Below are 26,934 nucleotides of genomic sequence, written 5' to 3' on the forward strand. Positions count from 1 at the left end.
GAATCCGTCCACATGTTCCGCAATCTTATGCACAACATGTTTGCGTGCGCGATACACACCAATATTGCCTTCATTGTCACACAAGGATTGCAATGACGTCATCCGGTTGGGAGCAATTTCATTCTGAATGGAAACCGCATCATGTTCAGAAACGGGTACTGTGACCCGCTGTGGACATCTAGTGGTCAGACATGAACACTGCAGAGGGAACGGAAAAGGTTTAGAAGACCTGTGGCTGAAATCACGCAGCACCTTCGCCTACTCATTAGTCTAAACTCCCTTCACCTGTTGCCTCACCTGCCTTTGATCACTAATCAAGACACTATATCGAATGCTCAATTCGGAGAATTGAGGAGTCTATATAGTGGCTTCGGTGGCAAAACCACAGATGAACCTTTGCAAAAACGTCTTTTTGTTCATCCCTGCATGAGAAAGTCATTACATACATTTAAATATGTGGTATGTCATTAAACAGATCCATAAATATCTTACCATGTATATTTTATGAATGTATTACCATCATTAATTTAATGTATGAGATAAATGTACAGAGAGAGCTATATCAGTAGCATAGCTTTTTATTATTCACGTGTTATATTTTCCAATTTCAGATCCTCTGTCTGCATAATGTTGTTTTTCCATCTTCCAATCGTACATATTACTGTACTGTAAGACCTACTTTGTGTGGTTTGTCTTGTTACAGTACATATACTGTAATAAATACACGAGTAAATTAAGTCCTGTCAAACCGTTTTTCTAAATGACCCAAAACTACACGACATCCAGACATCATTGTGGTGTTAAAATGATAAAAAATACTATGACAATGATGAGAGGAAAATGCACAGATATCATGAATGGTTGGGCGAAAACAAAAGTGACGCATACAAACTCAATTACCACCGCACCCACAAGCCTATTGTTGCCTCTTGTTCATCAACAAAAGATTCAAACACACGGAAGAACCGGTAGTGTGAACACAAATGGGGGAAATATGATACCAACAAAACAATAATAATAATAATACTTTTTTATTCTGAAGGACCTCTTTAGTGCATTTACCCTTAACATTCTTGGCCAAAGTTTTCACAGAGGACGTTTTTACCTTCCATAATCAAAAATCAGAAGTTCCTCTAATAACACTCGAAACATCATCAGTGAAATTATTTCTCATGGTAACTTTGATATCGACCAGGTGTTTGTGTTCTTCATCTTCATTCTTTTACAATGCCAGTTTATGAGGTTTTTTTCTTCATTTTTTTTAATCCCTGTTCTCCTATGACAATGTAATATTGTTAAGGAGTGTGGGACGTCACGCCGTAAAGGAAAGAAAAATACGGGAACTTTTGGGAAGAACCGCCAACCTTCCCACAGGTGCGAGAGTAGCGGAAGGTTCTAACTAACGTGAAATTACAGCCATCAACGTCAATATTAAAGGGCACAGTTTCAAATCCCCCAGCAAACCTTTCAAACAATGTCTCGCAACCTCTGTTAACCCCTTGCTGAAAAGCGAAATTCCTCTGGACTTTTTTTGTTTCCCCCCCCCCCCCTCCGGCCGGTGATGGGGAAGTTTGCCTGTGAAATGTCACCGTGCCGCTCACATAAAGGTCGCCTGGACTCGCAGAGCTGAAACGAGCAGCGCCAAGGTAAGACCGCTGTTTGACATGTTGCTACTGGTTAAACTTTATTTTATAGAAAAGCAGTAACCCAACCCCAGAATAATAGCCCTATGTGTGTATTTGCCAGATTTGGTAAAGATTGTTACGGTAACTACAGATTTCTGTCTTATTTTTCCTTTTCTTTTCTTTTTTTCAACCCATTTCTTTTGTAAATACCGTTTACAACATTAATACATGGCTTTTTGTGTCATCGACTCAAGATGTGCATCAAGAGATCTTTTTCCGGTTTACCTTCTCTAACCGGTTTGTCCTCTCCCATTCTCTCTCCTCTCCGTCATCCAGATGAACTCATTTGTTTTCGGTTTTCTTTGTGCATCCCTGCACGTCACGTATCAAAATCCAACCAGGCAGTGGAGCATGACGCCCCACGGTATGCTTGATCTCTTTTTTTGAGCTCACTCAAAGCTCGTATCGTTCTTCCTTAATCTCTTTCAAATCCCCTACGTCTGCCCCCCCCCCCCTGTTAGTTCTGCTCGTAGGCGTCGACGGCTCGTCGGGCCGCCAGTCCCTGAGCTGCTTGGAGCGCCCGCGGGATGGGGAGATCTTTTGGAGGAAGAACGGAGAGGAGGAGGCCCAGAGGGGAAACGCGTATGTCGTCGAGCTAAAGGAAATGTGGGGGGGGGGGAACTACACCTGCCACGGCGAGGATGGGTCGCTGCTCAACCACACGGAGGTCCTGATCCAAGACCACCGAGCGACCAGGAGGATCCTTGTGAAGCCTGAACACGGTGAGGTCGGACTTTTAAAAAAATAGTGCACTGTCAGCTAGATTTGTGGTATTTCACCTGGAAAATGGCCTCTTTTGTGTTGTTGTCGTGTTTTTCACGTTCGTGTTGCGTCTCTCACCAGGAGATCATTTGCATTGTGCTGCTCAAAATCACAACGGCGAGTTCCGCTGCTCCTGGACGTGGCACAGCCTTCGCGTTGGCAAAGTAGCTTTCATCAAAGCTCGCCGGTAAGTTCACAAACTGCTGGAAGGTTTTTTTAACGCTTTGGCTTTCCGATAATAACACAGTATTCAGGCCCGTGTCAGAGCCGAGACGTCCGTGACACGCATAAATACTTCCTAATGAAGTTAGAAGTTCTTCCTCCCTCTCATTTAAAGACCATGGTCATGTCCTGAGATCAGATTCAATCTAAAAATGAAAAAAACATTATTAGTTGTGCCATTCCAAGCCAATTAGACTCCATCCTTTTGTGTTGTCCGACTATATAAAAAGACTATTCTGTGCAGTGCTTCCTACGACAGTGACGCCGAGTGCTCTGTGGATGCAGGCGGTCAGCGTTGGACCTGCTCTTCGGGCCAGAGTGACTTTGGCTGCTCAGTGGACGACGGCGGAGGCGGGATCTCGTGCCGGGACCAGCAGCACTGCCCCTACGGCGAGGAGGGACGGAAGATCCACCTCACCGTCTACGTGAGGACGGAGGACTTCCTGGTGGAGAGCTACTCCAAAAACTTTTACCTCTCCCGCATAGGTGAGACACTCTCTGGGTGTTTGTTCGTATTTCCCTCCGTTCTTGTCTTTTTTTTTTTCATCTTCATCTATTTTTTTTTTTTTTTGTCCGCCCTCAAAAGTGAAACCTGACAAGGTGACGGCCAGAAAGGTCAACACCACGCTGATAGAGTGGAGTTACCCGAGCTCCTGGAGCGGTCCTTCCTCCTACTTCCCGCTCACTTTCCAGGTCACGCAGTTTGAGGGGCGACGCGAAAGATGCCCCGACCGGCCCGCTGACCGCAAAGCCTCCGAGGTGAGAAGCACCTTGAGAAGAGGACCGCGACGGCGGAGTGTTTAATGCCGAAAATGACCGTTGACCGTTGACTGTCTCCGACCAGGCCTCGACAGTCCACTCGGCGTGCCAGCTCGCGGTCAAGCGCAAGGTCAAGGCCGTCTGCATCCGGGCCAAAGACGCCCTGCGTGACTCGCCGTGGAGCGACTGGAGCCCTTTGAGGTCAGTGGCCTCCCCCGTTGGTGGGAAGCAGCGTCATCCGGGTTTCTGACCGTTTGCTTCTTAGTTTACACAGAAAAACACACGGTGCACTTCTTTTGGTGGTGAGGTTTGATTCGTCGTGCGTTGTCTGTTCATTACACTTTCCTCATTTTATCACTGATTTAATACGCCTTTTGCTGTACAAAGTAACCGTTTTGAAGGCGTCAAACGAGATTTCAGGAACTCTCATGCTGTCAGCGCGTTTTCAACAGAGTACACACGCGTCGATTCATCTTCCTTGCTTTCTTGGAATATAGTTGAAAGATAATAATCATTTCAGACTAATTTCCTTATTTGTTCTCTATTACAGCTTGAGGGGAAACAAGAAGAACAAACGTCAGAAGAACTAATAACAAATGTTACCGAAGAAATATTTGCATATACCTATAAATATATATTTATAGTGATCTTATTTCAGAACATGTCATTTATAATATGTAGCCATTCTTAATCATAAGTGAAGAAAAAACAATAATACCTTTTAGAACCTGGCATGTCGAAACACACAACTTTTTTTTTTCCATTATGAGACAATAGTACGGTAATCTCAATTGTTGTTCTTTTGGCTTTTCCCAAATCAATCGGGGGACGGTGGGGCTTTTGGTGGAAACCCTCACGCAGCGATAAATCCCAGAACTGCAATTCATCTTTTAATCTGAGTATGTGGTCTGTTCCCTCAAAGGAGATGATGGTGTTTCAGACACACACAGGTCATTTGTGTCTTTCTCCTTCCCCCACATGCAGCTATGGATTCATCTGAAGTACTTCCAAAGAATTATATAAAATCAGCTTCTTTTTTTTCTTTTTTTACTGGAATATTGTGTTTTTTGTCATCCATCACCTTGTGACTTAACGACTCATTGGTGGAATCCATTGGAAAAAAAAAAATCTAACTTGAAGGTATAAAAGAAGATTTTTCTTTAGACAAAACAATATGTGGACTGATCCAAAAAGAATCCCTCATAATCATAACTTTTGACCCACTCGAAGCGTGTGGTGGAGCCTGTTCGTGCAAACAACCTGCCCTCAGTCTGTATTTTCTCTTTTCTACATAATTATCTTCCCTTTTTTTTTTTAACCAACTGTTGTTCAACACTTGGAACTGTCACATCAAAAACAGGAACTGCAAGCAGTTTTTATGTTCTTGAAATCTACGTAATGCTTTAATTCAGTAGATATAGAAAGTGCACAAATGAGATGACAAGTGCTTACTAGGATGTATCTGTAAGCTCGTGTTGCATTTTGTCTCTACAAATGTGTAGGTGTTAATCTCCAAAAATGACCTTTTCAGTTGAAACCCGGCAGTAGAAACTAAAACACAAGTGTTTTGCAACGAACCCGTCGGTTGAGCCTTCAGATGTGAAACGCCGGTCCAAACTACTCAAAACTCCAGGGTGTCATTTAAACAAATGAATACACAGATTTAATTGTTAACCAAAATTCCAATTCACATGTAAGAAAAGCCCCGAGGGAACAACATCTCACCTATTAGGCGACATTTCCCACTGGTCCCTCGGCTTGGTCAGGAGATGGTGGTCAACCATCTCCTCACTTCCCTGTCACAAAAAGCAGAAGCGGTGAAGTGATGTAAGCTCTTTCGGGGCCCGACGTAATGCACATGTTTGGCCCAACAGCCCCCCGGGCCTTTAAGACTTTGAGTAGTTTGCTTTTTTATAAGGGGGCTCTTTTATTTTTGGTAAACGTTTCTACTTTTGTTCTTCCGTATGAAAGGCCAGAGGCAGTGGAGGCCGCCACTGGAGGAAAAAATATATAAATTTGTGTGTTAAAAATACATTTTACAAATGTAGATCTTTTTTGTTTTTGTATAAACGTGCATTACATACCCGGTAATGTTTGTAAATGATGACATCTGCGCAAAATATATGCTTGTCTGCATGTCTCGGCTGGGCTCGGGCCGTGTCTCAATGCGACGGGTCTAAGAAGCTATAATAGTAATATTATAATATATAATTCATTGTTATATTCATTGACATACTGAATTGTTTGAATGTGATGTCCTTATTTTGTTAAACTGTTGGAATAAATGTTAACCATACTGTAATGTTTACTGAAATTGATTGGCTGGCCCAACCTGACCAAAGGGATGAACATTGTTTTTTTTTTTTTTTAAACTGTACTTTAATCTGAGCTTTTATCACCCAATTTTACAGTTGATATATTAGTTCACTTGGTAAAACGTTTTAACGCACAAATCGCATTTGGCTGAACTGGTTCCACGTCAAATTTGCAAATGGTGAGGAGGAACTGGTTTGTTATACAGAGTATAGCTGTTTAATGGAGTTAAATGTAAATCGTAGAATGCATGACATTGTATTCATTTTGAATTCATGATTTCAGTATATTTTTTATGTCGGAAATGTAACTAACATATTGTAGAGATGAAACACCGACTGACCTGCAAACTGAAAAGTCATCCCTGTCATTAACGTAAAACCTCAAACCTCATCCAAAACCAGAAGAAACACACCAGGAGAGTTTTAAAAGGATCTGGTAAATCCCCCTTAAACACAACTACCTATTTAGACTGAATTCGCATGATTTATTCTTAGTTCATGATGATGTCGCACTTGGACAGATGGCATTATAATCAAGTGCCTGAGAATGGATTAAACCGTGTGAAACATGACTGTTCAATGGATCGTTGTAGCCACTAGATGGCAACATTGCACCAACTACCGTGACTGGGTTTGGTGCTCCACAGGTCTTTGAGTCGCTTGAAATAGCGGTGGGAAAGGTCATACTTGGAAAGTAGGCTACCACAGATGTGTTGCACAAAAAAAGAGGTATTTCAACAAGGTTTTATCACGATTTGTCGGTGCAAACTTTTTTTCACTGTTTGCCCTCGATCTCATCCTTAAATCGGCTATTTTTTCAGCTATCGTTCAGTTTAGTAGCAGAGGGATATTTCCGTGCATGTTTTAGGCTTTAAGGCTGCTCATGATAACATTGTTTTACTGAGGCATCAAAGAAATGGCATTCAGCTTGCCTTTTGTTTTAGTGTTTAACTGGTAAACATCCGTCTTCTTTTATGTCAAATAGAGAGCATAAGGCCCATTCGCGAAAGCATATGCTTGATTTTTTTTTTTTACAACTAGCCAATTTTATGAGGATTCAATTGATTCAGGCCAACCTTTTGATTTAAGAGAACATCTGGTGGTAGTACAGGAGATGGGCGGCCGCGCCTATTCAACTCCTTTCTGATCACTTACTTCTAAATGTCAATTAGAGTTATTAGATAGACATCCCTCGTGTGATTCACGCGCACACGCACAGTTTTACATAGTTTACACGGCGTGTGCATTCCTCCCTTTGCGCACCGGCCTCCGATGTGTCGCAAACCCTGTTCCCCGTGGGTGCCACGCAGTTAGTGGATCACAGCATTGCAACATGGCGGGATCGTCGGGCCCCAACTGACGTCTCTGTTTTTGGACATCGAGACGGCGATATTTGGGCTAACAGTGTGTCTTGGTGCTCGGGGATATAAATATTTGCCACCCCTGTGGCCTCGAGTGTTCGCACTGGCATGCCGACCGAGCCAGACGGGATTATGGCGAGCGAGCCGGCCACAATCAAACAAATGTGCTGAAGGATTGCCCTGTGTGTGTGTGTGTGTGTGCGCGCGCGTGTGCGTGAGACACATTTTATCTCACGCTGCTTTTTATTTGTCACTATTTAGTGTATTAGTGCGCTCACGTGGTGGGGCACTCACATGTCTCCCCCCACAGCAGGACACATAAATAAACATCTATAGGCAATGATGGGATGGTTCGCAGCGTCCACCCTTGACCGTGTATGGCACGCGCAGCACCGGGCCGCCGAGACTCGTGTGTCTTGTCATTAGATGGTTTGTATGGGCTCATTAGAATTGCGTAATGATATCACGTGTATGCTATGACTCTTTTTTTCCTAGGCTCTATTGTGCAGCTTCACAAAACCGTGATCCCAACAACGCGAACGTGTCAAATCGTTTCATTTCAACAACCCCTGATAAAATCGTAATTTTCAAAGATATCCCCCCCCCCCCCTGATAGAGCAAACGGACGAACTGAGGCTCTCATTCGATCCATTTCATTATAATGAACCAAGCAGTACTTATTGAACAGATGGCCCTCCGACAATTCGATTTGACAATTTGGAAATGACTCTGTAATGATGGTCGAAACCAGGACTGATGGGGAGCGGACAGCTAACATGCGCGCGCTCCCTCTCCCCCTCTCACCCCCGCTCTCTCACTTGCGCGCGCGCCCTTTTGCATGCACGTGAGCCCACCGTGCAGTTTCATGGTTCTGTGAGCCATCGTGCTTTCTTTCTTTCTTTCATTTGTACTCCACACACATTTTGTGACTTTTCACTGGTCGTATTCTTTGGACAGCGGGACATTGCGCGTTTTAGCTTTAATCCTCATATTCATGATGGATTCAGCACTTCGTCCCGCAAGACTATGTGATGCATCTGATCCAAGCTAATTTCAAATCGTCGGGCTGTAACAGAAAAACGCGCAGCTTCTGCCAGGCTCTTTATGAGCTGAAACTTTCTAAAGCTCATAATCTGCCGGAGCTGATACTCTCAATGGGCACTTGGACTGGTGAACGCAGGGGATCGAGTTATTAGGTGGAAACAAAACAAAAATGACATTTCATTTACAGATGCTCAAACTAAGTGCGTTTTGTATTATTTTCAACGAAACGCCTTGGCACACTTGGAATGTTTGAATTTGTCAATGTTAAATTAATTTGACTCTTTTGATTCTTTTTTTTGTTTTTAATCAAAAAAGGAACGAGACGAAACTCGGGCGCTCGGGGAACTGTTGGATCGGCTTCTGTCTGCTCTTGTTTTCCAGACAGATGCTGTAGAAAACGTCTCTCCTCGTCACGCTGCCCTTTCAGCCTCTGTGCGCAAAACTGCGCGCATTAAACTAGCGTCCTCCCCTTAGCTGGAGTTTGGTAGTCCGCGCGTGTGTTGATTGTCAACTCTACACACAGCGCGCGCCCGCACACACACACGCGCGCGCGCGCGCGCACACGCTCATCGTGCGCAGCTTCTGTCTAAGTGGCCGGGGCGGGACGCTGCGTGGGACGAGGCGGGGACAGCAGGCAGGCGGACAGCGCGCTGGTCGGGGTTGGTGGACAGCTGATCGTCCGCGTTATTAACCGGGGGGGCGTTCCCACTCGCCCTGTTAACCACGCCTCCCTCACCTACTAGTTCTCTCCCTTTTGGCATCCCGGAGATGGTCCAAAGTGATTCCTCTGGGAAGAATAGAGCGCGAATCGACCCTGAGCAGCAGCAGCAGCAGCAGCAGCAGCAGCAGCTGACGCCGAGCGGAGCCGCCGTTGCCCAGGACAGCCTCTTAATTGCGGGTAGTCTTCCGTTTCATCAACGTGAACGGAGACGACTCCGCGGATTGAAAGAATCTCCTTGTTTTTTTGTTTTTTTTTGTTGTATTTTTGCTTTCCTCCTCCGCCACCGTGGACTGTTTGTTGCAGAAAGTGACATTTTGCTCGCGTGTTTGTCGGTTGCACCTTGATCCGGGGTTACTGTCGCCAACTCCGTGCCGCCTCTCATCCGGCGCGTCCCCCCTTTCATCGCTCTCAGCGTTGTTCATCTTCACAGCTGCTGTTTTCCCTCAGCTCCGTCTCTCCTTTTCATTTGTTTTCGTGGAGTTTGCTGACATGAGGTGCAGCTAACCCAGTGGATGCCGACAGCTCCTTCTCTTCCACCCGCCGCATGTCGCATGTCTCTTGTTTACTTTGACAAACACGCGCAACTAAACGCCAAGTGAAATAGACCACGCCGCTTTGCTCCTCTGACAGCGCGATCAAACGGACGCAAGAGGAGGGGAAGGCAGCGGAGGAAGAAGAAAATAAGGAGGGAGCCCGGGAGAGGAGGATCGAGAGAGAGAGAGAGAGAGGCAGGAGAGAAAGCGTGAGAGAGAGAGAGAGAGGGAGACAACGACAGCGTGAAGGTGACGTTTTGATGTTTGGCATCCACGAGAGCATCCAGCGGAGTGGGAGTAGTATGAAAGAAGAGCCCATGGTGGCCGGGATGAACGCGGTTCGGACATGGATGCAGGGCGCCGGAGTGCTGGACTCCAACACAGCCGCCCAGAGGTGAGCCCGAGGCGGCCTTGGTGCCCGCGCTGCACCGGGGCGTGGAGACCGGCGGGGGGGGGGGGGGGGGGGGGGCAGTGGCTGTATCACTTGGGGCAGCACGCGTTCCCCGAAGACGCGTAGCTGGATAACCACCTCTCATGCCGGCTTTTAAAAAAAAAAAAAGTTTTCAGCTGTGATATAATAACGCCTTTTGGCTCCGAGTGGTTTAGCATATTTGTGGATTGGAAAGCACGGCTCGCTCCAGGCCCTTCAAACGAAGGCTTGGATTCACTTTGGGGAGTGAAATGTGTTCAGTGAGAGGAGGTTGTCGCCTTAGTCGTAAACTTACTGTCTGCATGCTTAAATTCAGTTATTTGTCTTCTTAAAAGATTAAAATTAAAACATTTAAGCCGGCAATATGTCAAGTTGGTTATGGTAAAAAAAAATGCAACATGAAAAATAAAAAATAAACATACATTTAAAAATTATGTTTTTAATGTGGATTAGTATGATTAACCCGTTAGGTCTATATCTTAATATTTCAACGTATTTATTAGTGTCAATTTAACAGTAACAGGCACTTACTTAAAATGCGTATTTTGAATCAGTTTTTATTAAATGGTGTGTTAGTGGATTCCCGAAAGCAGATCTCTTTATTGTTGCATTTTTATTAAGTTAATTTATTCCAATTGCCTCTCGTGGTGGATGGCGCTGGTCTCTGCTTGTGTCCGCAGTGGAGTGGGTCTTGCGCGGGCACACTTCGAGAAACAGCCGCCCTCCAACCTTCGCAAGTCCAACTTCTTCCACTTCGTCCTGGCTCTGTACGACAGACAAGGCCAGCCGGTGGAAATAGAGAGAACCACCTACATTGACTTTGTAGAGAAGGAAAAGGTGAGTTTGCACATTTCGCGCAAATTTTTAAATGTTATTTTCGAACACATGACGGTACCTCATAAAAACTCTTAAACGGGCTTCTGATGCGTGCATTCTATTGCAACGTGGACTTAGTACACAGTATAATGGCTGTTGGATCAAAGTGATGAATTACCAGACGCGTGTGAACAAAGTGTTCCGGACGAACACAGCAGGGATCACCGAGGCGTTTTGGATGTGATTTCCTGAAAGATTTACGCACTTAGGATTTCTTTTGGCTTTGATTTAGTAAATTTGAAAAAAAAAAACTTCGAAATGAATAAACTAATTTATTGAACGGCGTAAATCAAGTGAATGAACCTTTTTACACCCAGACGCCAATAATGACAACGCGTGCTATTTATATGACAGTTAAGCACAGCGGGTTGCCTTATTCCTGCAAGTGTTATCAGACACGATATTTAATTAACTAGACCAACATCAATATTAGTGTTTGATACGTCGATCAAGTATAATATCGATCTGTTTGTAAGTGGCGTTTAAAGTGAGCGTTTTTACTTTAAATGCGTGTTTTATTAATCAGCATTTGGAACCAACTTGATTATTATTTTTTAAATCCAAGCGTCCTTCTGCTGTTGGTCGTTAATGACACATTGTAATATTACATTATACACAAGGTGAGGTTTTGAATTATGTATTTAATAAATGTCTATTTTATTATTACATTTGTTAATTGTCTGTAGCGATCATTTCCGTTTCCAATGTCAATAAACAAGAAAACAGGCCTTTTTTTTTCTTTCTCCAAAATCAGACAATCGAGCAATTGAGTTTAGGTTATATATTTTGTCCAAAAAAAAATAAAGAAAGAAAAGTTGTTAGTTACAAACAGAACCATGCGTTCATTGTTCTGTGCGTGCGAAGTGATTTAAATGTGAACACGGTGTTAACAGTCTAAAAATACCACGTCGTGGACGCGCAGTAAAAGGCAGCAGGAGACGGCTTTCTGGCTCTGACTGGCTCTCTTTGGTTTAATTTTCATAGGAAACGACGGGGGAAAAGACAAACAATGGGATCCATTATAGACTTCAGCTCCTCTACAGTAACGGTGAGTTTAGCCACCATCATTGTGATGAAGCAATAAGAAAAACAAAGCTTTAAAACGTTTCAGCAGCTCACATCCTGTTTTCTTCTGTTTTATTTTATTATTTCAGGACATGTATTATCTGTTTTAATAAATTCTTTAAAAGTTGTTGCACAATACTTTTTAAATCCCTACATTACTATTTCATTTATTATTAGGAAAATGTTTATTGTGCTGCTATTTATAGTAAACAGATCTTGCAGCAGTACTCCAGGGGAGCATCATAAATGTTTCCTGACCTTTTTATTTTTTTAGTCATATTGCCTCAACTGAATAATCAAATTACACTGATTACATTTCGGTTTATTCCTGTTTACTATATTTCGAGAGATAAAATCAACACGGTTAATAAAAATAAATTCCATTTTGGATTTTGCGAGCAAACGGACCAACAAATACAGAAAGTCACGAGGATCAGTTTGGACTCAATTAGTTTGCGTGAATTGCATCAGAAGGGAAGTCAGAAAAGAAGATATGTTGATATTGTATCTTCACATTTGAACCGTTTCTCTTCATCTCTTCAGGAATCAGGACCGAGCAGGACTTGTATGTCCGTCTCATTGACTCTATGACTAAACAGGTAAGAGGTCGGCACTAAAACTACATCTTAAAATAATTATATTGGGGAGTTTGTCGGTTGTCTTGGTTTGAATGTAACCACACACACACACACACACACACGCACGCACACACAAACCTTCCCCTAGTCTCCACCACATGCCTGTGTCTGAGACCCTCAACTTCAGCACAGCACAGCTGGCTTGATAAACGACCTGTCTTACCTGTGAAATACACTTACAGAGGCCCTGAAAAGTAGAGGACGTATCCTCATACTCTACCTCTGCAAAGCAGCCGTCAACGCGGATGGTGCGTGTGTGTGTGTGTATGTGTGTGCGTGCTTGCGTGTGTGTTTTTACAAGCGTCATGTGGTGTGTGTGTGTGTGTGTGTGTGTGTGTGTGGCTCTATGACTGTGTGGATAAATCCCTGTGGCGTGCAGGAGCGGTTGTGTGTCCGTGTTTGAGAGAGACAGTGATGCATGCCAGCTTACACTTTGACGACCTTGACCCTCATTTCCTCAATGTGAAACAGAACAAACTATCCCAGTTTGTTATGGCCCGTTCAATCACACAAAGAAATACAGAGCAGCACATGTGGGGTTTGCGCACACTGAGGGGATTCTCCTTTCCGACGACTTGGATACGAAGGGGGGGGTGGTAAAAAAAAGCTTCTTCAACGCTGTTTTGATATAAGGTCCTTTGTTTTGCCAATTGCGCTTCTAGTGCCATTAGGCTTGAAGAGAGTTTGCCTTAGAACGAAAGGAGTAGGAGGGGATGTTGTTTGTGTGAGTGCGTTTGTGTTGGCGTCTTTATCGGTGTGTGTGTGTGTGTGTGTGTGTGTGTGTGTGTGTCCACACAGTGATCACAGCCCTGGAGAGCATGTTGAGTGGGGTTGGAGGGGTAACCAGACTAGATTTTTGGACGCTGTGCCGTGTGGACCAGATGGTGCACTATACTCCAGTCTGGCAGTCCAACTGCTCACTACACAGCATATAAACATACGTGCACACATAAACACATATGCACACGCAGGAGTACGCACATACGTTGGCACACACACACACACACTCACACTTTTTCCTCTTAGTGTCTGTCAGAACAGAGCGTTCCTGTTCAGGAGGACCGGATTCCCACGACACACACATTTGCCGGATAGGCAGCAATTCTCTCAGATGAAAGACCGACCCTTTCTGTTTTTTTTTTCATATTCCCCCTGCATCGTGGCTCACTTAGTTTCTTTTCTCTTTCCTTTCAGGATTCCACACGTACATTAAATCAAAATCATTGTTCCAATTTTCTCTCCTTCCTCCAGGCGATTATCTACGAGGGCCAGGATAAAAACCCCGAGATGTGTCGGGTCCTTCTGACCCATGAGATCATGTGCAGGTAAGACGAAACCTTGTTCTCACATTGGCGTAAAAAAAAAAGGGGGGGGGGGGGGGCGATGACACGAGGATCACTGCTAAATTACAATAGAAATCTTAGCCTTTTCCTCAGTGGGTTGGGGAGATGGGCCGTGGCCTATTTCTGTTGGTAGGGCTATGTCTGTGTGTGTGTGAGTGTGCATCCCTCTCATGTTCAGCTAATTAGGACAAGGAAAAGCTCATTACTCAAACCCATCCTCCTTAGTCTGTGTAATACATGCAGTTTGCTGTGTCCTGACAGTGAGCTGTGCAGGGGACTGACGTTCGGATTACGCGTAAAATAATGACACGCATTCGTACACAAATTCACACAGTCAAACACACCAAAGCCCGCGTAGACCTTACAGGCCTTTTCTTTCACGTGCATCGACAGAGCGTGGCTTGAGATTCAGTATTTAGAAACACGCGTAGAGTTTGTGTTGGGAGAAAAGCCCTGTGGCAACGTGTAGCCACTTCCTGGTTATCACACACAAGGCAATTTAGACCACTTGTTTTCATATGCAGGAGGAAACGGTCGAGATCAGAAATACGATCTGGCTCTCCAAGCCTCCTGTCCCGAGGGACTCAAGAAAGTAGAGGGGGGGGAGGGTCAATCTGCGCCCCCCCTCCTCCCCCCCTCCCTTCTCTCCCCTCGTCGAGTGTCTTTCTCCATCTCTTCTCACATGCACACACGTAGATGCACAGACAGAGAAGAAAAGGTAGATGATGATACTTTTGGGGAGAATGGGTGGGAGGGAGGCGGGAGGGGGAGGGGGAGGGGGGGGGGGGGGGGGGCGGCACGGCACACAATAACACTGTTACATTGTGCTGCAGTCAAATAATTCAGAAAGGACTCGTCACATCAGTATGCAACCCCCTTCTACCCAGCATGCACTCCTCCCCAGGTCCAGTGGGACCACTCTGTGACCCACTTCTGAGAGCGAGGCAGAGAGAGAGAGACAGAAAGAGAGAGAGAGAGAGAGTTTAGCGGGAGGGGACGAGTGCTGAGGAAAAATAGAGAACATAAGATGTCTGGTTGTGTGATGTCTGACAGAAATGGAGCTAACCTGAGCCCTGGAGGCTAATTCAAGTTTGTATCCAGCCCCCGTTCAAGCTCCCTGCTTTCGCTCGACTCTTCCAAACTTCTCCCATAAAATCGGCCCGCTGATCTCCACCCGCTGTAGCCCCAGAGCCCCGGTCTTACCCCGGGAAGCCCGGCAGAAATCCGATTCACGTTGTTTCTTGAACTCTGCCAAAGTCTCACGCCCTTTCAGTCCTCCTTGTCTTTCCTGCGAGCTCATCCGACTTCCCCTCCCCTCCCTGGCGATGCGCCTTATCTTTATTTCTCTGTTGTTCACAAGTCTGCGACTAACTCCCCTTTGTCTCTGCTCCCAAACCGCAAACCCCCTCCCGCCTTCGCCTCCCCGCAGCCGATGCTGCGATAAGAAGAGCTGCGGCAACAGGAACGAGACCCCATCAGACCCTGTCATCATCGACAGGTAAGCAAACACTCTGCCCTTTGACCTCGGGCTGACGTTTCCCGGCGCCGTCGGCGGCGGCGTGCAGCGTGCGAGCAGGGGCCGCCGCGGTGTGGCAGAAACACGCCGCCTGGCAGGAAGATCACGACGTGTCATCCGCGTCGTCGGTGAATGAGAGCTGTTCCCCTGCGTTTCTATTCGGGCGAGAAAAAAACACATCACCTGCAGGCATAACAAAGCGGGCCGCTGCTCGTTTAAAGTTTCAGCAGCCGTAATCTGTGCGCGAAATGTGTGAGAGACTCGTGAATAGTATCCTAGCGGTGTGTGTGTGTGTGTGTGTGTGTGGAGCAGCAATCACAGAGCAGTTGAGCTCTGCTTCAAGTGTGGTCGAACTCTGTTCGTGTGGTTGGGGTTGATGATTTAGCTGATGAGCAGTTGGGGTTACAGCCTCAGCTCGGTGTGTGTGTGTGTGTGTATTCCAGGGTGTGTACCAGAACTTGCGTGCCGCACACTTTTCTTTGAGTGTGCACCTTTCCCAGCCGTCATAAACCTCCTCTGACAGGTGCAGCAGCTCGTGTGATTTACGCTCGTGTGATTTTCGGGGGAAAACAAAGAAAAACAACCCAAAATCCCCGTAGATTCACAGTGCGCCGCGTGGCACACGTGGACACACAGTGCCAGGGAAATTATTGTTTGTATTTGAGGAGTTTTTGGAGCCTGTGGACTTAAGGCTGAACTGAATATTTAAGTGTTTCTTTTTGTGACTGGATTCAACCTTTCCCAACAACTGCTTTGTCACGTCATCGTTTTTTTTTTTTTTTGATTTCACGTACAATTAAAATTGGTCACATTTGAGTGTATCTGTGCGAGTGTTAATCAGGCAGTGACCTGGTGCTACTCGATGAACACAGCTGTCCCGTGCTCGCTGCCGCAGTCAAAAGCGACTCTTTACCTGTGTGTGTGTGTATTGTGTACGAGTTTGTGTGTGTGTGTGCGTGTGCGTCGCTCTCGTTCCGCTCCAGTGAAGCGGAAGGCCTCACCTCAGCGCTCCCTGAGACAGCTGCACCCCAGACAAGTCCCCACCCCCCCCCCGCCCATCACTCGGTGCCCCATTTCTTACATTTTTGTTTTTTCGTGTGTGCCTACTTGTTGAATTTCTCACGGCGCGGGCTCTCCGACGCTCCGCGTCTTCCGGGGCCTCGCCGCGGCTCAACTTCCCGAAGCGCCTCGGTGAAACGGGGGGGGGGGCCCGAGCTGGGCCGCGAAACAGCTTTTCCCCGCACTGAGCATGTGTTGTGGCCCCTCGCTGCATGGCGGTATTCCCCCGGCGCCGTGGCTCAGGTGTGAGGGCAGCATTAACGAACAACAAATTAAAACATGCAAGGGGGGGGGGTAAACAACAGCAATATCTCAGTTTTCCTCTCCAGCGAGCACTCTTTCTGGACAGGAAAATAGGTCATGTGAGAGGAGAGCCAATGGGGAGGTGGGCTTGCTTTTAAGGGGGGGGCAGGGGGGGCGACAAGAGGAGGGTTTGCTCATTTGGTACCAATATATTCTTGGCAGTTGTAATAATCAGGGATTCATAAACAAACAACTGTGATGGTGAAACTGACTCAATTACCGCAAATCCCCCCCCCCCCCTTCAAATTCATAAAGAAATACCATCAACAGCCTCTCTCCACCCTTGAAGTTGTTTAGTTCGTTAAATAAGGGCTCGTTAGCCCTCTGCTGCTTCGCAGAGATGATTAGATTTTACAGCTCTAATTAGCTGGGCTAGCTCTAACTCTTCTGGAAGAGTAATGGGTCTGATTGCCTAATTAGCTCTCTCTCTCTCTCTCTCTCGTTAAGATGGGAGAAACGGGGCACTGCAGCAAAACTGCAGGAATGAGAAGAAAAAAAAAAAATAAAGTCAGCTAATGAGAAACTTATTTGATTGTTAGGAGAACAAATCTGGTACAGTGTACAGTGCTCATGGGCACTCTACTCGTTCTGTCTCCATCTCTCCTCCTGTTGAAATGAAAATTTGTTTGGGGTTCAAAGTGTCTGCAAGGAGCAATTCGAGGCATATTTTAATTATAAAAGTTTTTTTTTTTTTTTGGTAGGCGATGCTAGCAGATCGCTCTGTAAATGTCTTAGATTCTTACTGGAGTTGAGAAGAAACATCCCCCACAATCTGTCCTGTTTTCATCCTGCTTTGGTTTGGGTACAATCATGGGAACCGAGCCATTCCGCTTTATAAGTAGCGTCGTCATCTCCGATTTTCACAGTCCATCTGATTTGAGTCAGTCAGTCCTCGAGATGAAGGAAACACATGTTACATTTCATGCATTTAACCTCAGCGAGACTTTGGAACGACGTGTTGTGTCTGTGCTTGACACTGGGCAGGGGAAGCAGCTGAAAGGTGAGAGGCCTGTGTGCGCCTCTCTATGTCTTCCCCAGGGAAACATGTGTGGTCCACTTTAGCCTCTTACGGAGGCAGGAAAGAATGAGGGGAGCCCTTAACCCCCTCCACCAACTCCACTAGTTGCATTAGCGAGGGGTTAATCACATGCAGCTACTGCTAGCCGGTCTCTCCTGTGACTGCCTGGGCCTCAAATCACAAACACATTTGCCTCTGACCCGTGAACACCTTTGCAAAATCTCTGCCTAGCTTTTGTCAAATATGTCTCCCCAAATAACTTCTTTTTTTATTTTATTTTTATCTGCTGCAACCATCTAATTGTGAAGTATTCTCTCAGCCCAAACTCGCTTTGGGGGTATGCCTGTCCCCCCCGGCCCCATGTGTCCTCTTGCGCCTTCTACCACCTGTGTCCCGTGGCCCTTTTCCTCCCCCCCCCTGGGCCTTTGCCGCAGGGTGTCCCTTAGGCGGGGGGAGAGCCTCTCTGGAGGGGAGAGAGAGAAACTCTGCGTGACCACAGATAAGGATCCACTGGATAGCCCAGCATTTCCCATGATCCCCCTTGAAGGAAGTGTGTGTGTGTGTGGCGGGAAGGGGGATGAACACCCAATGTTATTTCAGGTCTATAGCTGCTTCTGAGTGTGTGTGTGCGTTTGCACACACTCCTGCAGCCCGCCGCTGATGTGGCTCATTTCCTTGCATGCGTGCCTTTGCTTGTGTATCCGCATCGATGCGGGCTATTTCCCCGGGAGAGTGTGTGTGTGTGTTGATAGAGGCCATTTCCTGCCTCGGTGTGTGTGTGTGTGTGTGTGTCTGTGTGTGTGTGTCTTGAGTGAGGAATGTCGGGCAGGAAGTGCTCCTCCCGGGGAGGATGATGTCATGGCCGACAATTTCCTGTCCTCCGAGCGGGTGGAACGGACGGACTCCCGGCTTCACGGGTAGCTGGTGAGCGCTGGTGGACCAGTTCTGCTGCCATGGGCCTACACCAGATCCCCCGGAACATCTGGAAGTGAACTTTGCAACGTGTCTTGAGGACGCTGATCGCAATTGCCGCGTAGCTCGGTTGTCCCTCCCCCCCCCCCCCCCTCCCCCTCTTTGTCTACCTCTGTAGTGGGGAACCCCCTCATTGTTTTGGTTGTTATGTTTGCATGCACTTCCTGGGGTGAGAGGTCATGTGTTGCCTTGGCTTGGGCTAACGTGCGCTGGTGAATAATGTATGTCATTGACTTTATGTCAGCCATGCCAACCCCCCCCTCCCAAGCCGGGCCCACCCATGTTTAATTCATCCTTCTCATTTGTGTGTGTGTCATTTAGAGGCCCAGTCTGCACCTGTCCAGCCATTAGCCCTCTCCTCATTTGCATTTGATGCTAATGTGGTTTACTGGCAGGGCCTTCCGTCCCGTCGGCTGAGTTTCACTTTCATATCCATGGCTGTGTTGGTGAGAAGGTGAAACTACGCTCTGAATGCAGCTATTCTACCTTCCTCTGTATCACTGCACGCTGTATCGTATCCGTTATTATCCTTTCACCAGCTTTACCGTTTTTCAAAGGATAAAGAACCACGTCATGAGACCCCGACAGTGTCTCTCTGTTAGTGTTTGTCTCTGAGAGGGGAGGGGGGGGGGGGGGGGGGGGGGGGTCTTATCTTCACGGCCCCCTTTTTCCCTTGTAGACACTTTTTTGTTCGTTGGTGTGCAGTTTCTTCCAAGAGGCCTGGCCCTGAGCAGGTTGTGGTGTTTTTTGCCGGGCTTAAGGGGCAAAGACGCAGGACTGCCGGCCCGTCGATGCGCAGGCAGAGCTGCACCCACCCAAATCAGACGCACACGCTCTGAGCTGTAATCACAACGCGGTACACAAACACGTACGCATGCGCACTTCTAGGAATCCACAGGCGGGCCATGTAACATGACTGACACACACACACACACACACACACACACACTGACCTGCAGCTCTCTGCTCTTTGGTTGTGTTCTTTCTTCCTAGCGGTGGTTCCCCAGCACCCCCCCCCCCCCATCCCACCCCCTCCCACCCTGAAGGTTGGAGGAAAAGCGCAGCCCCGAGGGGGGGAGAGACGGCTGCGCTGATTGACAGCGGGGGAGTTGTGAGGTCGAGGGGGGGCCTCTAAAGCTGCGCCGCCTCCTTCTGTCTCCTCCACGTCTTTAGCACGCTCAGCACCAAACGACTCGTTGGCTCGCTTCGCACTGGCAAACGCACCACCACCCAAACAAAAAATGCACACGTCATTCTTCGAGTAAACAAGAGGGGGGGGGGGGGTTGTTTCCATGATATGTGATGGCAAATTGACACAAGCTGTTATTGTTTCGTGGCGAGGAAACAAGGAGGAAAACAGTGAGAACGAGGGTCTCGTATACCCAGGTTGGTGTGTTTTTGTTTAGTTATTTTCCCCCAATAAACCAAACGTAGCCGCAATCACACTTTATGGGTAATCAAGCTAATGCCCGCCAGCTGAATGCAGGTAACAAACATTTTATCATGGCACAGAGGGAGCCGTTTACAAACGTAAAATGAGTGAAAAGTGGGCGAGAGCTCCCCGCAAACGGCGCGGGTTGGCTTTATTATTTTTGTTGTAAACTGCTTTGTCATTACCGCTCGACATTCGCTGCTCGACCTGGCCGCCGTCCTTGGCTCTTCCCGCTGCCCTTTGTGTGTCAGTGTTTGTTCTGTCCCGGAATGGAGGGGTTTGGCCGTCCACAGCCGACCCAAATGAGTAGCGTCCTACTTCTGAGAGCTATTTAAGACCTTTTGAGTGTTGGAAAATTGCAGGACGGAGCGATGGAGATAGAAGAGGAGAAATAGAGTGAAGATATATTTACCATATGAAAGGTCTCGGGTATGACGCGTGGGAGTGAGCGCTGCGGCGGGGGGATGAGGGGGGGGAGGAAGGGCAACGTTTTCCAGGATTTAGTCCGTGACTCGCCCTAGAAGATGCGCTCAATTTACTTTTCAAATGAGGCGTGAAGAGCGCGAGCGCGTGCCTCTCGGCGTGTGATGCTATACATTTGGACGGGCACAGTTATGTGTGTGTGTGTGTGTGTGTGTGTGTGGGGCAGGGGGGGGCGGCGCTTTTGTTTTCTCCATGCTCTGATGTGTGCGGACAGTCGAGCGCACGGCCCACTAAGTGCTCTTTCACAGCCCAATGTGTTCCAGTGTAACACAATGCAACGCCTGTGCTGCTGCTCCTAATTGAAGAGACACGGCGGCCCCCCCCCCCCACCCCCCCCCCCAGCAGCCCGAGCCGGTGTGTGTCGCCCTCGCTGATGAATCCGTGTTTACTGCTTACGGGGACGCCCGACTTGCCTCTTTTGGTGCTTCGCCTGGTCGCCGCGGCCCAGGATGTGAGTCCAGGTGGCCGGGATGAGCGCTGGTGACCCGCCGTGCCGAGACAGCGAAGATGTATAGTCTGTTGATTGTTTTCCGTCAACCTGTCCAGGAAGAACGGATCGCTGTGAGCGGCGCTCTCAGTTTCACACGCCACAATGGAAGGAAAGCCTGCACGGCATGGGGGAGAAAGGGAGGGAGAGATGTGGAGCGTGATACTGGTTGTGGGAAGGATCCTTTTCATATTTTCTAAACTATTTTATGTCAGATTTTGCTTTGTTTTTTTCTGCTCGATGGTTTTGAATTTTCTTTAGAAAAAAACACTCCTGCTGTGGCACCTATAGAGGCGTTTCAGTTACCGTATCATTATTTCCAGGTTCAGCCATTTCGCATCTGATTATATTGGAGATTTGTGACATTGAGCTTGACTAATTTGAGCTGCAGTGTTCAGAGGCAAAATAAATCTTCAAAGGGAGTATCTCTGCCGTAATTAAACGTAAAGCGGCAACGTCAACACGCAGACAATTATGGTCAACAGCACGGCCCGATCAAAGGGATGATATATTCTTACATTTCTGATATATTATTTTTTTTTACTTTGCATTTAATCACCAACAAATGAGACCCCAAGCACATGTCACTGTTTCACTTCAAAAAAGCCCAGGCGAATTTAAAGGCCTTTGTTTGTGTTTATGTAACTGATGAGGGGAGACAAAGTAAGGCGTAGGCAAGTGAGACACTTTGTTGTTTTACACCGCCTCGCCCCCTTTGTGTGTTTGTTTGTTTACCGAGCGGCTTGACCCCGCTGGGAGGAATGTTCGCTCCTTTCCTGTTTCTTCCGCGTCTCCTAATGCGTTTGCCTCTGTGATTTTTTTCTCCATCCACGTTGCTCTGCTCTTCATCTCTCTACCTGCCCCTCAGTCTATGTCTCTTCTTCTTTGGTCCTCCCACTCAAAACTCCAGATTTAACTCCAAAGGGTTTTTTTTTCTTCTTCTTCTTCTTCTTCTTCCTTTTTTTTTTTTTTTTTTTTTAAAGTTAATCACACTTGGAATCTTCCCCTGCGTTTGAACGTTCTTTCCTCGATACCTGCGTGCGGCACGGGGGAGACGGTCGCGCCAATTATCCCGGTTTATTGGCTTCTCCAGCGCGGAGGCTGTGATTCACACGCGGTGACATTCAGTTCAAACGCACAGACCTCCGCCACCTTTTTCTGAAGAAAAAAAAAACAATTAAAAGCGCCACTTTCTCACCCTTGGCCTCCCTCCCGTATCCTTCTTTTTCCCTCCCTACACCAAAACCTAACTCTCTCTCCATCTGGCTATTGCCTTCAGACAAGAAGACGTACTGCAGAAAGAGTGAGGGTTGCGCAAGGAGTTCAAACTGCAGGTGCAAAAGCCTACTTTCTTGTTAATTGGCATCCGTCTTTGAGGTAGATGTACTCAGCGAACGGTACTCCCTTAAATTACTCACGATGGAGGAACTTGGTTAACTGCCGCTGAAATTGGAGCGGCCCGGCGCGTGGCCCCCACAGGCCCGTTCAAACACAAAGACAGCGCACCTTTAGTGAAGCGTGTCTCTCTTCTCGCCGTGACGGCCGTGTTAGCATGACAAGGTGTTTACACACGCCATCACGGCCCCCGCGTCTGATGTGGTCGGGGATGAAAGGGAGATGGGGGGGGGGGGATGAAAAGGAAAAAGAGGAGGCAAAGACGTGGCGGTGAGCGTCGGGTACGGACTGCTTACCTGCTGTTTGACAGGAGGACAGTCGTATCGGCACCCCCGCTGAGAGCCGTGAGGGACGCAGGGGGAGAGAGACAGAGACAGAGACAGAGAGAGAGAGAGAGAGAGAGAGAGAGAGAGAGACGTTTTACCCTCCTCTCTGCTCAGCCACATCCTCGAATCGGGAGTAAAACAATTAGATCCGCCCGCTTCCCCTTGTCCCGCAGTGTGGATTACAAATGAGCAAACCTGGCATTTATCACATCACTACAAACATTTATTAAAGCCGGTTCCCCTCTAAAGCTGCAGAGATAACAGTGGGTAATTGCAGAGACTGGCTCTATTAGTTAAGTATGCCTAATGTCACTGCCTCAGAGCATTAATGGACGCCGTAGTATTATGTTCCTGCGCTCATTACCACCCCACTCCCCTTCAAACAGATACACACACACACACACACATATATCCACACACCCTCTCCCCCTCCATTGACCCTGCAGCAGGAGTCTGTGCCACTCTAATGAGAAATGGAAAACACTACTCCGCAAGCTCCAAGACACACACACACACACATGTGCGGACACACACACACACACACACATGCATGCATACACTAGGCGGGAGCCATTACGAGGGGACAGAGGGGTACCACAGTATAATCACACACGCCCAGGGAAACAATTGTACCGTTATCAGAGTGATCACATTATAAAAGTTTAATAAACACCAAACGGCCTAATGGTGAATTAGCCTGCATCTGCCCTGTGTTGTGCCAGGCTATAATTAGTGATTCAACGGAGACAAACAAATGTTTGTCGCCAGAGCTTTTCTTTTTTGTTGGACATGGATTATGCCGGCATGTCCAGAATTGAGGGGAAATGCGCGGCGGGTGAGCTTCTTTTGTATTTTTATCCTGACTCCGAGACACCAAAAGTCACGCAAACACAGGACCAGTGAGAGCAGAGTTTGGCTCAAGTCCCCCGTCTGGTTTTCTAAGTGGCACTTGAGATGTGTATGGAGAGCGGTGGATGGGTACTTGAGATTGTTGAGGAGGAGGAGGAGGAGGAGGAGGAGGAGGAGAGTAAATGGGGGAGGGAGAGATAGAGAGGGGATTGAAAGAAGAAAGAGAAACGGCATTTAATGACGTGGAATAAGTTAGTCCTGAGGAAAGGGGCAAACCAAACGAGCAGTTGTGGTTCTGTGTGTGTCTGCGAGTGTGCGCGTTTGTGGTCAAAATCAATGCCAATCTATAATTTACAATCACAAGGACCTATCACTTTTTATAGGGCCTCCATTCTCACTCATCAATATTACATCAGGAGCCAGACTCTCAGTGTGAGGGAGCAGGAGGGTGAGAAAACAGCTGAGGAAAGAGAATATGGCTTTGGTCCAGTATGCGTGTGTGTGTGTGTGTGTGTGTGTGTGTGTGTGTGTGGAAGGGGGGGGGGGGGGGGTGTAAAGGAGGGTATAGTGGGTGGAGGGGGAGGAGGAGGGCATCTGCTGAGGTTGTAGAAAACATTGCTTCCAGCTTACACAAATGTGCATACGCATACCCTACCTGTGTGCGCATGTGTGCCTGCATCTGTTCGACTGCTTTTGCGTGTGCGTGTGTGTGTGTGTGTGTGTGTGCTTGTGTCTGTGCGTGCAAGCTGAGTGACAGTTTAGTATTGATCTGTGGGAGGCCTTGGTGTCATTAGACCCTGTATGGACCAGCAGGCACACGTGGAGGTCAGGGCACGGAGTTTGTGCATGTGTGTGATTGAGTGTGTGTGTGTGTGTGTGTGTGGAGGAGGGGGGGGGGGGGGGGACCAAGTGTTCAGTAGTGACAGGCTCAAGCCTCTGAAAGAAAATCAATCGTGTCATAAGAGGAAGGTTTCCTCCAGCCTTCTTCTCCCTCCCTCTCTCTCTCTCTCTCTCTCTCCCCTCTCTCCCTTCTTCCTCTCATCCTCACTGCTCCTTTCTCCCCTTTTTAACTTTCATTCCTCCCAGCTGGGGGATCATCTAGAAACCTTCCATTCTTTACCACTTCTTCTGTGTGTTAACCTCTCTCTTTCTGAGCATTGGTTTCTCTGCCTAAACCACACACACACACACACACACACACACACACGCTTGCTCAGGAGATCACTCTCCTGGGTCAGGGTGGGGGTTGCATGTGTGATGCGTGGATCAATCCGAGGGGTTATCCTGGCAAAAAGGAGCCATTAGTGACAAAACTGATCCTGGATCAGCCCTCATTAACTAAAAGGGCACAAGGGTTGTTTGTCCAGATAAAATAAGTGACCCCAAACCAGGGCCAATTAACTCAGAGGGCAGAGACGAGTTGACTTGATGCCATGCATTGTTTTGTTTAATAGAAGTTTGATTCGAAAATAATCAGATTAGACTTACACTGTTTTATTGTGAATTTAAGCTTGTCCCTCAGTTAATTATTATTGAGGATGAGCTAACAAACACAGACACACACACACACACACAAACACAATCACAGGGCAAGCCTCCACCTGTTCTCCTTTCTCGCCTGAGGGCACTAGTATGGTGGATAACAGTTTGAGTGGGCCTTCTGCAAAACACTAATCAGACCTAACACTGCCTAATTAGCACAGAGTCCTCTGATTGGCTTACAGCAATAATTAACACAGGTGAGGATAATTAGCTCCCCATAGACCTGTTTGTGCCTGTGTGTGCGTGCGTGCGTGCACGTTCTCGCGCGTGTGTGTGTGTGTGTGTGTGGGGAGGATGTTATTATGCAGTCTTGGTCCCCAGTGAGAATGAAGAGGCAGAGAGAAGAATCAAACTCATTACTGAAACCAGGCCAACCTGTGTTAGGTGCTCTGCTTCCCCACACCCAGAACATTATCCACACAGAGCCCTCCCATCCCTCCCATCTCTCCCATCTCTCTCTCTTTGCTTGCTACCCTCCCACCCCTGTGACTGGAGGTGTGTTTGAGGAATCTCACCGCTGGGTAACCCTAAGACGAGATGAAACACCGACGCAGGGGCATCTTTGTTACGTATTCTGTCACTCTGGTGCATCCTGGTCTTTTATCCCTCGCCATCTCTCTTTTCAAAACAGGCGGGGGGGGGCGGGATCGAAATGTTGGCCAGCGCCATCTTCCTCGCCAAGCTTATAGCCTCTCCTTACTGCTGCTTACGGCCTGGGCGTGTACGCGTATGAAGGAGACCGAACGGTGCCAGTCGCCTCACGTCGCCTCTCTGAGCGACAGAAAGGGGGAGATAATGAGAGAGGCCGATGATGGAGGGACAAAGACAAGTAAAAAAGGGGACGGTGCTTTGCCGGGAGAGCGGCCGTCGTTCGTCAGTCTGTAAGCAGCATGGCGTCCTCCGTCACGCTCTCCCCGGTTGTTTTTTTTTGCTAAAGTTCTGCTTCTTTGATCAAGCCAACATCACAGAGAAGGAGACAGGCACGCAGACACGGAGAAGGGGTTAATGTTGGAACACAACTGACGGCTTGTCACTTTTAGCTCCGAGGCGCCGACATCGCCAAGTCGTTAGTTAGGGTGCCGGAGAGGGAGGTAACACACGCACATACACACGTACACACACGCGCACACACTCGCACTCTGAGAGCTTTTCTGTGCTAAATAAATAACTAGCGACAACGTAAATTGGTGTTTTTCTGGAGTGTGTGTCTGCTTCTGGGATGTATTTTTCATGCTAAGACATTTCAGAGTGGGTTTGGAGTGGAGGATGTATGGATAATGAATCCGCCCCCCCCCCCCCCCCCCCGACCACGCACAAACGCACAGTTTTGCTCTACATACATACAGACGGGGCGAAAGCAAGTCGTACCTTTTCACCTGACCACAGGTGCATCGCAGCATTACTAGTATCCCTCCCCACGGTTCTCCGCTCACCAGGGCCCGGGCCAGGAGCCCGGGGGGGTGACATCGGCCTGTGACCGTACACCAGTGAAGACGCGGTGGGAGAGGAAAGCTCGTTGACTGATCTCTCGTCTCGCACGGACAAGCCCCGCCTCCCCCACCCACCCCCCCCCCCCCCCCCCCCCCTCACCCACGTTCTCCAGATTTTTTCCTCTTTTTTTCTTCTGGTTTCTGCTAAATACTTGCCTGTCAAAACGGGGTTCTACTACCTTTTGTCACACGAGGCTGTCAGCGCAGCGCTCAGCCGCCGCGCTGTACTCCACGTCACACCGAGCTGCACGCACGGCGCAGACATGTGGGCGCCGCGGCCGTACTCAAACGCGGCTTCGATGCTTACA

The 26,934-nt window shown here is 47.7% G+C and overlaps 2 protein-coding genes across 6 annotated transcripts in view; both read left to right on the top strand.

Moving 5' to 3' along the window:
- Nucleotides 1-1,800: 1,800 nt before the first annotated feature.
- il12ba (interleukin 12Ba) lies at nt 1,801-3,684 on the top strand. The gene is made up of 6 exons (XM_062558857.1): nt 1,801-2,049; nt 2,147-2,407; nt 2,529-2,634; nt 2,914-3,155; nt 3,256-3,428; nt 3,514-3,684. Exons 1-6 carry the CDS (start codon nt 1,962-1,964, stop codon nt 3,676-3,678), a joined length of 1,035 nt encoding a protein of 344 aa, XP_062414841.1. The 5' UTR covers nt 1,801-1,961; the 3' UTR covers nt 3,679-3,684.
- Nucleotides 3,685-8,898: 5,214 nt separating this feature from the next.
- Nucleotides 8,899-26,934, top strand: part of ebf1a (EBF transcription factor 1a) — a 55,711-nt gene continuing 37,675 nt past the window's right edge. For all 5 annotated transcript variants that reach the window (XM_037461175.2, XM_037461176.2, XM_037461178.2 and 2 more), the window contains exons 1-6: nt 8,899-9,796; nt 10,513-10,669; nt 11,693-11,756; nt 12,317-12,372; nt 13,663-13,736; nt 15,184-15,252. In XM_037461175.2, coding sequence (XP_037317072.1) covers nt 9,663-9,796; nt 10,513-10,669; nt 11,693-11,756; nt 12,317-12,372; nt 13,663-13,736; nt 15,184-15,252 — 554 coding nt within the window. In that variant the 5' untranslated portion in view covers nt 8,899-9,662. The remainder of the gene's footprint in view (nt 9,797-10,512; nt 10,670-11,692; nt 11,757-12,316; nt 12,373-13,662; nt 13,737-15,183; nt 15,253-26,934) is intronic.

This window comes from Pungitius pungitius, chromosome 2, assembly GCF_949316345.1.
Source record: "Pungitius pungitius chromosome 2, fPunPun2.1, whole genome shotgun sequence".
NCBI classification, from domain to species: domain Eukaryota; kingdom Metazoa; phylum Chordata; class Actinopteri; order Perciformes; family Gasterosteidae; genus Pungitius; species Pungitius pungitius.